We start from the raw sequence: 15,602 nt of genomic DNA on the forward strand, positions 1-15,602 counted from the left end.
CCTTCAGGCAGCAGAGCACTTTAAGAAAATACTTTGGCTCATTTCCCTACTTAATATTCTTCGCAGTCAGAAGGTGGTAGTCTGAGTCTAGCAACAAGCTTTGTTCTGTAAACAAGAAAATGTGATTTTTTATACTTCTGTTATATCCTTTTCTCTTGATTTCAAATAGAATTCTGGAAACACTAGTGTATAGGTGGTGTAGTACAGGAACTTTGGTACTTTAAATCTCCCTACAAAAGTACAAGCTCCTCCCCTTCTATAAACTCGTTGGCTGTCAGGCCTTCTACATTGTTCTAACAATGCCTCAAGGACAGAACCAAGAGTACAGAAAGGAGAGAGGATAGAGAACAAGGTCCTCCAACAATTGGGACAAGAACCTAAAAGAACAGAGAAGAACAAGGAAGAGAAACAAAACCAAAAGCGAAAAAGGTGCGAATCTGTCAAAAACTGGTATCATTGGAAACAAAAGAAACTTCAACTTCACTAAATCCAAGGTATCGAAAGGAGGCGCTACAAAGTTGTCAGCAACAGAATGAGATACCTAGGCGCTGAGGGGGGTGTCAGGAGGGGAATGTACGGAGGCTACACATGTAGCACGCTGTAAGAAGTGCACTTTCGGTAAAGGTGCCAGTTTTATCTGAAAAGAAAAAGGTATGGGGCAAAAACCTGAATCTTCAAGGGTTTAAGTCTCAAACCCCCATCCATACTCTCCTGTAAGAGGAGGTGAAAACAGTTCAAGTGAAAAAAAGAGGCCGTACACCCCTTAATTTCACACCAGATGTAGGTCTTCCGGAACAAATGATCATTTCAGGCAGAAAAAAGACTTCCCAGCACACTGTTTGAATCATGCAGTCCAAGAAGCCATTAAGCTTTAAGGATCATGGATTCAGTAGTACACTGTTAAAGCCAGGCTAGGTAAACTTTGAGGCCCTGAAGATCTCTATGTCCCCGATTTAGCATGTCTGGTCTCAGAGACGGACACCATGACATGCCCTCTGACATGCTGAGAATGTCTCCATGTAGCACAACCTGCTCTGCCAGTCCAGTGCCACCAGAATCGCCTGAATGCCTTCCTTCTGAAAGTACCTCAGAATCATTACTTCTGGAGAGAACTGGTAAACCAGACCAGTCACAAGATACCAATTGGTATCTAACAAACAAGACGCTCTTGATCTGGTGAAGAAGAGCGTTCCAGCTTTTGTGGGTCCCCAAGTGCCAGCATGCCCTGGTAGTCATGGATACGCTTGGTAGTTGAAGTAGTTTGCAGATTTTTTTTTTGTAGCAGCTTGTTTGTTTTTTGCAGACCCCATCTCCCTACGGAATCCAACCCCAGGCTGGTTGTCATTGTGGCAGGGAAACCTCATACTGCGGGTCCCCCTAATAGTAAAATTGGGGGGGACCCCCTACTTTTTGTCGCCCCCCCCCGGATTTTGCCATCCGTGTAATGCAATGCCGCTGCCATTGCCCTTAGGATGTAGACATTACTACTGTCGACAGTCACAATTCTGTCAACATGTTGACAGAATATGTCGATATATACTGTTGACACCAAAATGGTGTCAGTGTATATATTGCCATATCGTACTATAGTACCCAACCCATCGACATCTGGCTGACCCCACCTGTCCATTATCTGCTGGAAAACCTCATGGGGTGAAAAGCCTGCCTGCTGACAAAATCTTCTTTTCAGTTCATTACCCTTAGGATGAACACTGATGATGGCTAGAACGTTTTGCTCTGCACCGTGTTACAGCACCTGTATTGGGAGCTTGGACTCGAGTCCAAAGAGGCTGAAAATGGCACCTTGGACTCCTCAAACATCCACCAACCCTGGATGCAGGAATCTGTGGTGAGAAGGATCCAATCCCAGATGGTGATTGCCTGTCCAGTGGTGAGGTTGGTGCTCTTCAGCCACCACAGCTGAGACCGACAAACTCTGTATGACAGTACAATGCATTGAGAAATCAGTTGCAAGTGGGACCTGTTCATTCTGGAATTCCCTCTAGTGAAACTGAACGAATTTGACTCCCTTGAAGGAGAACATCATTTTACCCAGAACTCATGTAAAAGTGAACCGACACATGCTTCTTGATCAAGATGGACTTTACCATGCCCTGTGGGGCAGCACGGTGGCTAAGTGGTTAGCACTTCTGCCTCAGAGCACTGGGATCATGAGTTCAATTACAGACCATGGCCTTATCTGTGTGGAGTTTGTATGTTCTCCCCGTGTTTGTGTGGGTTTCTTCCGGGTGCTCCGGTTTCCTCCCACACGCCAAAAACATTAGTAGGTTAAATTGGCTGCTATCAAAATTGACCTTAGTCTCTCTCTGTCTGTGTGTGTGTGTATATGTTAGAGAATTTAGACTGTAAGCTCCAATGGGGCAGGGACTGATGTGAATAAGTTCTATGTACAGCTCTGTGGAATCGGTGGCGCTATATAAATAAATGGTGATGATGAAGGAAGACAATCTTGCACTCTGGTGGAAATACCTGTTGTAGAAAGGTGTCAAAAAGTAACACCAAGAAAACCTTCCTCTGTGACGGTACCAGGTTGGATTTTTTTCCAGATCCCTGTCCGTCTGTATTACATGGTTGGGAAGATAGACCAATTTGCTTGCTTTTATCAGAAAGATAGGTATGAGATCAGTAATCTCTCTGGTCTGCAGCAAGTCCACCACAACTGCTATGACCTTGGTAAAGGCCCTCGGGGTCAATGACAAACCAAACCAAAATGTAAGGCCCTGAAATGGAAATGCTGAGACTGCACAGCAAACCTGAGGAGACACCTGGTGTCCCTCCCAAATCAGTAAGTGCATGGACACCTTGAACACCCCCTGTACCTTACTGCCGATTACAAACCTCATAGACAATTTTAAACTTATCTACATGTAGATGGATGTTCAAGGACTTTAGGTTTAGTATTCGTCTGAAAGTACGATTTCTGGACTAAAAAGATTGGAGGAGTAAAAAGTCCTTTCTTTTTCCTTAATGCCCCCATGGTAAAAAAGCAACAACAAAAAAAACCCCCAAAAAAACAAAACAAAAAAACCTCTCTGCGGGGGGAGAAGGCCGAAATCTATCAAGAGCCCCAAGTGGGTGTCCAATCCATCATGCCATTTGGTTAGCAACAAGTTTGGAAGCTGGGCGCCTGGCTGCTTCCCTTTCCACTGACTTCCTTGGAGTCCCAAAGCTTGGACCCCAGAGGTGGCCTAGCTTCTTTTCCTAGAGGACAAAAAGGAACGAAAGGAAGGACCTCTAGGCCACATTTCTTTTGTGTGCATCGTCTTTAAAGGGTAGCTGCTCCTGAACCTGGGATTGTGGTAGATATTGATAGACGGGTCACAGCTGTGTACACATTCTCAGAACTCCCACTTGTGTGTGCCAGCAATAGGAAGAGGGTACAAGAACGGATGCTGGGAGGATTATCTGAAGCTTGTGATCTGGGTGACCCCAGGCTTCACATAAAAGATCTTCTGGGAGGGGAAACCCTCCCCATCGGGTTACCCGTCTGTCTCAGTGTTCTCTACCCACACTCTTGTTGTGGCAGTGCTCTGGTGTCTGACTAGTATCTCTGTCATCCAGTCCGTGCAGCTCCTCCGAACTTGAGGTCTAGCCGCGCGTCCTACCAGCGGCTCGAGTTTTCATGTCCAGCCAGGTTATCTAGCGACCGACACCACTGAGATTTGCAGAGTCTCCTACTCCTCTCGCCCGGAGGTCGGTGTGTGGGTACAGGCCTGCCGCTGCAGCGAGCCCAGACCCACACTCTTACCTCTTTCTCTGTTAAAAATGGGCAGACAGGAAAGGCCATTCCAGAAGGGACTCCAGAAAACCAGCAGACATCCCAAAGAACCCCTGATCTTAGGCATTTCTTAAAGGTTTCCACCTCTCCAGCTGTGACTGAAGTTATTCCTCCTATCCTCCACACACAGGCTTCTGACATGTCCAGACAGTCCACCCCTTATCCTTCCTTCACAGGGTAACCAGGAACTTGTAAATACTTTACAATTCATCAAATCACTCACAACGAAGGAGGATATCCCGACAAAACTGGATTTGGGTCTCGTGGAAGTGAGATTATGGGATATAGTCAATAAAAGAGGTGGATAACCTTCAAGCTGACCAAACCAGTCTTGCCTCAGCATTAGAGGACCAATGGAAGGAATCGGAGGTCCACCATAACCAACCTGTGAATCGTTGACACGACAGGCATAAGACCTCCAAAAACAGAGTAGAATATATCGATAACAGACGCGGTAGAGATAATTTAAGGATCCATGGAATTCCTGAATAGATGTCGACACAAGACCAGATTGCCTTTTACATTATTTTGTTCAGAAAGAAGCTATCAGGCGTTTAATTGGGGTGGACTATGACAGACAGAAGATTCAGATATTCCAGAACCGTTCCTGGCACACACTTCAGTTACGCTATGTGCACCGGCCGTTCACCAAAGTTCTCCGTAATCGGTACATAAAATATAGATTCAGGCTACAGGTCACCATTAATGGAAAGACAATCTTTACGTACTCCCATGTATCTGATTCCATTTTGCTCAGTGCTTGATATTCAGAAAGTACATCTTCCAGAATTGCAAGACCATTTCAAACACTTACATCTCCTCTAGATGACAAGTCATGGCAAACCGTTGGGACACCCCAAGACCTCACTCAGGGAAGCCTGTCGTCTCCACTCTGACCAAGCTACCTGTACTGCCTTGAAATGCCTTCTCAGTAACTCCTCACTATACCACTTTTGAGAACAAGTACTAGTTCCAGGACTGAATGTTTTAGCGAACTGTCTTCTACTGTACTGTATTGTGTTTTCTCTACTTTTATTAATCAGATTCCACATCACGGGGACACAATTCTTTAAGCTTCGGTCATCCGGTCCGTGTGTGAAAATGCTGCCTGTCTTGACATTTTGTTGTTTTGGTTGCATATTTTTCAGGTCTTAAACAAAAGATTTCTGGTACTGTGTTTATTTGACGTAGCCTACCTAGGGTTTGCTTGTGGTTCTGTGCCCCTGCCCTGCGAAGGCACATCGGATTAGGTCTTAGATGCTGCACTGATATTCATGGGTCCTTGGACGTCTCCCGACTATCCACTTTGTGAAGGTCCCCCATCAGTATGCCCTATGTAAAGCATTAGCTGCTATGGATGCTTTTGTCACTAACGCCCGATACTCCCCTACTGTAAGTGTTTTGTCCAGGAGATGAAAGTGGCCTTCCCTACCTATCTCTCTTGAGCAGTCCTTGCCTTCAGTATCTTTATACCCTTTCTCCCTCTCCTCACCTGGGCCACCTCTTTTCTTACTTCTCCCCTTGGGTTCAATCTCCAATTTCTGAAACCATCCAGTAAATCAGATTTGGTTTATGGATACCAGGTGAGACGTGCCTGAATCTCTACATCATGGCAGCGCTGGCGTTTCTTTTGTGCAAGAAACATTTTAAACTAAACTAGGTGCTGCTCTGCCGCTCCGTAATCATTATTTTCATCCTATACTTTTGTTAATTTGCATGCCCCTAACCAGGACCAGCATATGTTTCTGGAACAAGTAATGGACAAAGTTGCTGAATATAAGATGATAGACTTATTACTTCTGTCCTCAGACAATAAATTTGAGGTATATTATGCCATTTAGGGTCCATGACAATTTCTTGGACTCCGAGAAATGCACATCATTGACCTCTTCTCCCACCACTTAGGAGGTGTCATCTTTGCGAGTTTCACATACTGGTGTCTAGCCAACAGGTCTTAAAAGTGTTCCTAGGTTTTATGAGACTGTACTCTCCTTTTTTTATTTCCTCCCTCTCTTCCTCCCAGTTCTGTCCTGTTTCGCCCTTTTCTTTTTGTGCTGTTTTTCCAGAGGACTTCAGAAGTATTGTTGGCAGCCCTTAAAGCTTTAGGGCGAAAAAAAGCTTTTTTTTCTCTAAGGAGAAGGTTGTCTTACAATAACCAGCCAAACTGTTGATTTCCTGACCATGCAAGTACAGTCTGAATTGTCCTTCTGTCCATGCTACTTTGTTTGTGGTGGAACCTTTGTCACTACTTGTGTCAGTGGTGACCGGTTCCCCTACGGAAGGTAGCGGACTCCTCTTGCGGAATGTTGGAAGCGGGCTGTCGCCAGTGGAATCCACCCTTGTAGGCCACTTCTGTGATATCCCCATGGCACTGGCTCTCAGCATCAGGATGCAATTAGTTAATTATTGGAGAATAAAAGTAAATTGTGGAAAGGTAGGGGCTGTTAAGCAGCCACAGGAAACGTGCCAGCTCCTGCAGACACTTAATCTAAACAGAGTATTACTGTGGCCAGTAAAGTTATACAAGGGGAGGCGTTGTTCCCTGATGATTTAAAGTGCCTTACACCCACATCTAGACTCAATAGTACACCTGTGTCCCCCACAGTATGTCAGAGTAAAACAATTCTGAGTAAAGTGTTGAGCCCACTGTCTGTTGTGACCACAAATAGTTGAATACATAGATATATAGTAAAGAATCAACCTCCTATACTTGCCTATTGCCAAAACACAATCCCTGTAAAGTCAAAGTAAAATTAACATATAAAGAAGAGAAGCTTCTCTACCCAGACAGGGGAAGCAGCAGGAGAATGCAAGACACATGTTTAATAAAATAAAAAAACGTGGAGCCAGCTTGTAGAGCCAAGGGGCTCACAATCTACTATGGCAGATGCACTTTAAAAAACAAAATACAAATGCACCGATTCCTGAAGGAGGAACTTAATCCATTAGTTAGGTTGCAGCCCCCAGAGAGCCAGTTGAGAAACAATTAACTTTATGCCAATATTTACTATTGTTCATGGACTTTATAGTAATTAGTGAGATAACCAACAACATACCTGTGTGACTGGATAATACAGCCCTCCAAGCACATTTTACCATTTAATCTGACTGGACCAATATACAATGTGGCACTTAGCCTCATGTATAAATCTCTTACCGTCTTATAAATTGTAAGCTTGCAAATATGGCCCGCTTACCTCTGTCTGTAACACATCTTGTTTTATTAGGTTTTTTTTATGAAATATGCTGGCGCTATATAAATAATTGACAAGTTTTAGGCGAATATATTCTGTGCAATATATTGACACATTTAGACATAAAATATTCTTCCACCCCCCCACCCTTATATATTCTGATTTTATTTTTTGATGCATAATGTCCAGTCCCACAACCCAGAGCCAGTAATCCTGTTAGCGATGCATCTGAGTATTAATATGACTGCTATCCAGCTACCTTTGCTTTCTGCTTCTCGGGAGTCTTGGAGGTTCTTCATGAGGGTTTTGAAATATATCCATGAATATTGGTTCAAACTTTTTGAAGATTACTGTAGAAACCTCAAAGTTTCTCTCCAGCCTTTCCACTCGCTCCCTGAACTCCTGGGGAAGGTTAGACATGTCCATCCACTTCTTCATTTTATTAAAGAACTGTATCAGACTGCAGAACAGATGATTACAAATGCAGTTAGTTATTCATGTGCATTATAACTCATACAAACTAAATTTAGAACAAAGATCAGGTGCGGCAGCCCACCTTAACTTGGCAGAACGGAGTATACGGGTGAGAGATACCCCATTACCCTCCATGATACCTCTTCCGACTGTTGGGATTACACCTTTACGACATGCAGCATATAAAGCACAAGCCAACCAGTGCTTTACTTCTCCCTGTGAGCAATTAAAAAAAATATGTTTATATGTAGAAATGAAAATGGGTTGATCATCAAGGCATTTCTCAATATGACCCAATTTGTTTTTTTTTTTTTTTTTTTTTACACAATATGTGTTTTTATTTAAAAGATCTTGTCCACCTTATGGCATCTCCTTATGCTTTTAAAATGGTATGGTCTTGCAAACAGACAAGATTAGAGATGCTCCTCCCTAACTTTCCTAGAGTTGTTCTTAACCCCATCATATCCAAGTAACTTAAAAATTGTGTGGATAACATTGTGATCACTTTCAATAGACATTATATACACACACACTAATTATATATACATATATATCATTATTACATAGCTCATCAGGTGGTCTTTATATAATTAACTCTTTCACACTTACATGTCACAAATACCTGTTGGGTCTTTTCGTGACACCATGCAATACACTATATTTGGAAAACTAAAAGGAAATTAAAAGTATGAATTTGTGATCACATTAAGAATATAAAAATGGGAGGAAAGTAATTTAGGTCTTCATTTTTTAAAATATCAGTTTCTCTAGTTCACTTATTGAAGCATCTGACATATATACTAAAGTACTATAAGACACGACCATCATAAAATACTGTTGAAGAGAAGCAATGTTGATATATATGTAGAATAGTCTTGAGGCTAAAGGGTTAAACAAGGAGTTAAAATTGACATTATTATGGCCACTAAGTTTATAATTCGCATTTGGCATAAGCCTGCATAAGAGTCTATTAATTGTATTGTATGTGCACTTTATTTTGTCACTCTCCTAGTGGCAGGAATGATGATCCCTATTTAAAATATGTAGCTACACTGTGGTCACAGCCCTGGTAAAACCTGCATACAGATGAAAATCGTATGAGAGAGACGTCATCGGGAGGCAATACTCAAACTGTACGTTTCACAGGAGGAACATTTGATCTTTCTGCACCTTCAAGAAAGGCAGGTGATTCTCTGCATGGACGTCACCCTATTCAGCAAAGTTCTGTTTGTGAAGTACATGATGTGTGATGACAGGAGTGATTTGCATCTATCATGTGGCTGAGCTTGCCACTATTCCCCCAAACAAGTATATATAGCCTACAACACATATTTGGGTCATGCTAGACAATGACCCCCCCCCCCCCCATTTATAACAAATTTCGAAAGCCATGTAAAATCAAAATTTAGGAGATTATACAACTGGATGTGTAATTTCCTTTCAACCCTTAACAATGGCGATGTGACAGTGGATTTGAAGGTTAAGTTTTGTACCATGTTTACACTGCAAATGTCACAAGCTTGCCATTTATGGCTTGAATTCTAAATATATAAGTATGTGTTAATTTTACGGTCGCCACTTCCACTTGAACCACCACAGCTGCAGTAACTGTGCCTCTAACCCCCCCCCCCCACCACACTTTTTATTCTGTGGCATCTCCTGACACTTCTAACCTTTCTTTTCTCCTGTACTTTAACTACATGGAATCACTACTTGAAACAGAGGAGCAGCTGCCATGACATGACCAACTCGGCCACCTGTCATTCCAGAGATCATTAATAACCGAGTTGGGAATCCAAGGATACGGTTATCCACTTTTTCTGCTAGCTGGGAAGCCAGGTGTCCAATCAACAGTTGGTGGATTTGTATTACTTGATGCGTTAGAATGGGGTGTAAGACAATTCATCTTAAGTGGTGGTGCCTATATAAATCCTTTTTTTTTTTTTTTTTTTTTTAATATGGTCCCCATCTGTTGCAGTACACTTAGGTTCTATTATATATATATATATATATATATATATATATATATATATATATCTATATATATATATATAGTGGTATGTTCAATTTGTGAAATAAAAATTAAAACAGAAGTGTTGCTATAATGAGAAGTGCACAGCCAGGATCAGCACTGTGGGTAAAGACTGGGGTAATTCATAGTATCCCAAACTACAGAAAAAATTAAAAACGGTTATCTGGAAAACCCTAAAAACCATAGACTCCGGATAAGATCCTTCACCTGTACATTAAAACAACTTTTACATTTGCTTCATGTACAGCAGAACACAGCAAGAAAAGCAAAACTTTTTAACAGTAAAGTAATGCCATCTCAGGATGACATTACTTGACTTTTACTATAGGATCCAGCTGAAGCCTCTCCTGGTTCACTGGATTCCTCACAGGTCAAACAAAGCGCCATGAGCTGACGTTAGCTAAGTAAAGCACCTTCTCCATTCACTGGCAGAATTAGGCTTCTGGTGATGAGAAAATGTCTTCGGAAGGAGGAGGTCTTTGCCGCATGATAAATAGTGGATGTACATTGCTGTGATTTGCAGCTATACGTAATGATACTTACCAACCCCCAAATCATAAAAATAGACCAGTGTATAGTATTCTATGGGGCATATTCAAATGTTTATTTTCCGCGCCGCAGAAAAACTATTACCGTTAATACGGTAATAGTTAGCTGGATTTCAGCTCGCGAGAAAATTACTGTATTAACGGTTACGATAATCGTGCGCGGACCGCGAGATTCTCTGCATTTCCACCGAGAATTGAATATGCCCCTATATGATATACTTTTTTACAAATTGCTTGTTTCCCCATTCCCTAGCATAACATACCCTCCAGAGATGTTGCAACCCCACATTTAGTAAATACTTCTGCAACCCTTACCCCATTGACAGACCTCTCAATCAGTGACCCCCTTTTTTTGTGTAATCTGGCCTCCAGGGTTACAGTATAGACCAGTGGTTCCCAAACAGTGTGCCACGGCGATCTCACAGGGGCGCCGCAGGCAGGACCGCTGGTAAGCAAGGCGGGGGACTACTTGGTAATTATTTTTACTTTGGGGTGCCTTGAAAAAATTAAGGAGACCCTAAGGGTGCCTTGAACTGAGAAAGTTTGGGATTCACTGGTATAGACCCTCTAGCCAGGTGCAAGCACACCTTTCCTGCGGCAGTCATTTTCCTTGTAGTCATATCCCATGGGTAAGCACCTCCAACACTGTATATGTCACTGCTTTGCTGACCATCACCCTACATTTACACAGTATAAACTGACTTCAAGAAGCCCTCCCCCTACATAATCTGCCACTCACAATCCCCAGGACCCCACCCTAGCGATGAGTCCTAACTGTGCACCCCCTCCCCTCTCTATTCCAAGTCTCTGCCACCCTGTATTCTCCCTTGCAGAGTATACACAATTATACCCCCCAGGCTGCCCTCACCTCCAGGCTGTAAGTGCTCCATGTCCTGGTGAAGTTACTCAGGGTCTCAGCCGCTGTCTCCTGGTCTAGGTTCAGCTCCCCGCACAGACACTCCAGCTGCTCCCGCACCAGCTCTCCGGGTCCCCCATCTGAGGAGTTAGAGGACTCCGGATCGGCCTCATCCCTCGGCATCCCCGCGGTGTGCTTGTCCTCTCCCGGCTGTACCTCCAGCCCTAGTCCCACGGTTCTTTAACCCCAAACACTTCACCTCTTTCCCACAACACTTTGCGCAGCCAAAAAGGCGCGAAAACCGGACAGTCTCACTTCCTTACTGTTGTGTGACTGTATCCTTCCACTGTACGGAATCACCCCGTAGTATCTCGTAGAACTCCGAACTAACTGTACATTCCACGTTCTACTGATGGTCACATGACGTCCTCGGGGTCTGAAGGACAAACGAAGCAGAGGAAAGTGAAAGATTCGTAGTAAATGTTACCCTGACGAGCGGATGGATATGAACCTCACCTCAAAGTGCATTCTGGGACTTGTAGTATTTGCGTAAATTAAAAGTCCAATGTGGCATTTAATGGACCGGATGATTCATTTGTGACATGCGGTGTAGATGTTTACAGATGGGTAAAACTGGTGGCGCTTCAGCTGGTAATAAACTAGCAGGCTGAGAAGTAATTCTACGGCAGCTGGAGCATCATACGTTGTCCACCTCACAACACATTGAATAGTTAGAGATACAGTGACATATTTCTGTTACAAAGACATACACAGCTGATTTGTTTCAGATGTAAATTGGCAGCTTAAGTACAATTTAACAGATATAGAAACAAAAGCATCAAAACACACAATTATATGCAAGCTAGATGTCATTGCAACATATCTACTTGTGGCAGAAAGTGGAGGAGTTAATCTATGTCTCTGATAGCAAGTATCAGAAGATCCAGTGGACATGTCCAAGGACAACCAGTTATATATATATATATATATATATATATATATATATATATATATATATATATATATATATATATATATACATACACATACATACACACACACACACACGTTAACCCGTGCATGATACTCATGCATTGTAGTCAAATCAAGCTACTTAAGGTGTTAAAAAGGTTCTTGTCATGCATTTGGGCCATAGCCCAGGCCTCAACCACCAACCACTCCCCACTGTCACCCCCCGGCAACCACCAACCACTCCCAACTGTCACTTCTCCCTCAAGAAATATATATATATTTTTTTAAATTCTTTATAAACACTTTTAACAATTAGCAAATTAAATTAACAAATTAAAAACATCTCAGTATACCAAATTTCAGCCCTTTCTGATTTTTTTTCCCACACACACTAAGAATTTAGTAGGTCAGTGTATAACTCCACCCAGCAGGTTGCGCTGCAGCGTGGTTTTATTTTTTCCACACACACACAGACAGACTAACACACGCCACTAGTCATTTATATTATAGATTATATACATACATACATACATATATTATATATACACATTCTCATATTGAAATTCTTACCTATTCACAGCATATTTCGTAAAAAGTAGAACATTTACCTTCTGGCACTTGGTATGGCCGTAGTAATAAACCACTAATCCCAAGAGGTCTGCAACCTTCAAATGTACAAATAGTATTAAAATAAAAAAGGTATGCAATAGTGTGTTTAGAACCACAAACAGATTTAAGCACTGCAGGTATTTCAAGATTATTTATTAAATATTAAAACATCTCAAAGATACTGAAAAATTTCATATAAAATGACATTACTTCATCAGAAAAACACCAAACACCAAAATTCCTTAAAAAGTGCAAAGAATACACAGCATATAATTCTCAACATAAATTGGTTATAATATAGTGTAATTTACTACAATCCTCTGCTTCAAATTCCTATCAATCATTCTCTACAAAAGCTGCATCTCAATATCAAATTGGCCACAAAAAAGCTCCTTATATCCAAGGTTTTCGGGATTGTTTTTTTTGTTTTTTTTATATATATATTCCTTCCACTGTGGCTGACCTTAGTTTGATTCGGCTACTTTGCGCTGTTTATACTCAGTTGGTACTTATAGTCCGTTTCAATTTCTTATGGGGAGCTCATGATATGACCACCTATAATACTGAGGAGGTAACTTACAACAGTAGCCAATAATGATCAGTTGATCAGAAAGCCGATTTAGTCTAGTCAGCATAAATAAAAAAGACCCCTACTAATACCTGGTCCATGTAACTACAACTGCAAATTAGTATTCTGTTTTGCACATAAGTTAAATACCGACTGTTTTTTCATGTAGCACACAAATATCAACTTTAAATTTCAGTGTACAAATAAGCTATCAAGTATTTGTGTGCTACATGAAAAAAGTCAGTATTTAACTTATGTGCAAAACAGAATACCAATTTGCACCCCTTGCATTGTAATATGGTTTTGTCCAGGATACTGAAATAAGAAGTTTCTCAAGTTAAGATCCTTAATGAATCAGGCTCATCATCCCTAATTAACCTGTTATGAAGCAAACAGGCGGCGTATGTATTTTTCAGCACAGGATTTAGAATTTAATTACGGAGGAGTTTCCAGCTGTCACTGGGTGGGCAGCGCCATCTTGCTTGTAGAGACATTAGAGTGAGAATCCCAGCTGCAGTTTATACCCCAACTGACTTGTAGATACCATTGAAGATAGTTGTCTCACTGTTTACCCTTGCTCCTTTTTCTAATATAACATTACCATAGAGGATTTTGAGACTGCTATCTTCTCTGCTGAGATTCCCCATGTGGTGAACTGTCTGTAATTACATCCGATTACAGTGTAAAATACATTCATAACAAATACACTAAATGAGAAACTATAACTGAAAATTTCTAAAACATCCTCATTGCTAAATAAGTGGATCTATATTTATCTCATTCCAAAAGCAATTATATAAAGAGATGCAGATATCCACCTGGCTGGCATAAAACTTATCATATTTATTATTTCCTTATCTAGAATATTGATTTTGGCTCACCCAAAAAGTAATTGTATAAAAAGAAGCAAATCTCCTTGTGGTTGGCACAGACTTATCATTTTTGTTATTTACCTATCTTAGACTTTTAGCGGTACTTCATATCGTAGAATAAATAATTTAATTTAATATACACTTACCAATAGTGCTGGATCTGTTTCCGGCTTTTCCACTCCCTCCCTTATTAAAAAATGATTTGCTGTTCAGTGGAACTCTAATAACTGTTGTGCAAATACAATATATTAGTGACTTTCCAGAAATTACCATGGGAAGACACTCTACAGCAACACCTACATCTGGAAGAATAGACAGATATATGAAATTAAATTCCTCCAATGCTATTGGAGATTCACAGAATCTGGATCACAAACAGCTCTGCAACCTGGAGATTCGATCCCTTCTCCAGAACTCACAAACACCCTACAGGCAGTGTTAAAAGCCATTGCTGCCTCTGATAAAGTCTTGGATAAAATTGGGGAGGTGCAAGTAGATTTATCCCTGTGGAGACAGGACTTCCAGAGGAGAAAGTTAGAGACTGAGACCCGTATTTCTATCCTTGGAAGATACCACGGCTCCAGTCAGCAATTAAATTACAGCTATGAAATTACAGATGACAGAATTAAACTAAGATTATCAGATATTGAAGGTCATCTCAGACGCAATAATGTGCGTTTAGTAGATCTACCAGAAAAAGCGGAGGGCGAACGATCTGAGATCGTTCTTGAGCAATGGTTGATTCAACTATTCAGGAAGGAGGAATTTATGACACAGGTTACAGTAGAACGAGCTCATCGTGCACCAAGTTAACGTCTGCCTGCTGGAACACAACCACGCACATTCAGTGCCAGAATGCTAAACTACAAAGATTGAGATACCATTCTACGCTTGGCCTAGGTGAAAGGTCCTCTAATGTTTCAAAATCAGCAAACAGCAGTGCTTCCCGATTTTTCATTTGATGTACAAAAAAGTAGAGCTAAATTTATCCATTGAAAACAATGTCTTCTTGAATTCCAGTATCCATATGCTATGCTCTTCCCAGCAAGATGAGTCGCCGCTGATGGAAATATTCTTTTCATTGAATCACCGTCCGAGGCAACTTCCTGGTTAGAAAAGGAGGACACAAAGTTCCTCACCCATATTGAGAACTCTTATGCTGCTGTACTTTATTCTTGAAAAGTCTACTCCTGTTAGATTTATATTCAAAATCTATATTATCAAATATCTATTTGCCTTGATTCAATTGTATAGCCTGTCAGTACCTTTAAATATTTATTTGCTAAACTGTTCAGATTATCTTAGGGAATAGTTGTTCATTTTCCCAGGGAAAACAGACTTTATGGGGTTATTTAATTATTTTTTTTTTTATGTTATGTTAAAGAACCTTTAAAGAATCTAGTCGTTTTTAAATATAACTACAGTGTGATTGTTGACTGGGGAGCCCCTTGTTTTAGGGCCTGCGACCTTCCATCCACTAGAAGCATTTCTATAATGCCTTTATCAATTAAAAATAAGGGTTTAGATTAGCTTTAAAGGGATGGTTTGTGGGTGTCACACACCGCTCTCCGGGTATCTCCACCCGAGCCTCAGTACAGACTCTCACATTAATTCTCTTCATTGTGCAGGCTGTCAGCAACGATTTGCACCTGTGCTTGCTTCACCTGTGTTTGGCCTA

The 15,602-nt window shown here is 41.2% G+C and overlaps 1 protein-coding gene across 2 annotated transcripts in view; it reads right to left on the minus strand.

The window, feature by feature from the left end:
* Positions 1–11,353, minus strand: part of RBL1 (RB transcriptional corepressor like 1) — a 34,756-nt gene extending 23,403 nt beyond the window's left edge. Inside the window, exons 1-3 of one of the 2 annotated variants that reach the window (XM_075177514.1) lie at positions 10,916–11,353; positions 7,550–7,683; positions 7,253–7,453 (exon numbers count right to left, since the gene is read on the minus strand). In XM_075177514.1, coding sequence (XP_075033615.1) covers positions 7,253–7,453; positions 7,550–7,683; positions 10,916–11,086 — 506 coding nt within the window. In that variant the 5' untranslated portion in view covers positions 11,087–11,353. The remainder of the gene's footprint in view (positions 1–7,252; positions 7,454–7,549; positions 7,684–10,915) is intronic. The other variant, XM_075177516.1, reaches the window with a different exon arrangement.
* Between the last annotated feature and the right edge of the window lie 4,249 nt (positions 11,354–15,602).

This window comes from Mixophyes fleayi, chromosome 6, assembly GCF_038048845.1.
Source record: "Mixophyes fleayi isolate aMixFle1 chromosome 6, aMixFle1.hap1, whole genome shotgun sequence".
In the NCBI taxonomy this organism is placed as follows: Eukaryota; Metazoa; Chordata; class Amphibia; order Anura; family Limnodynastidae; genus Mixophyes; species Mixophyes fleayi.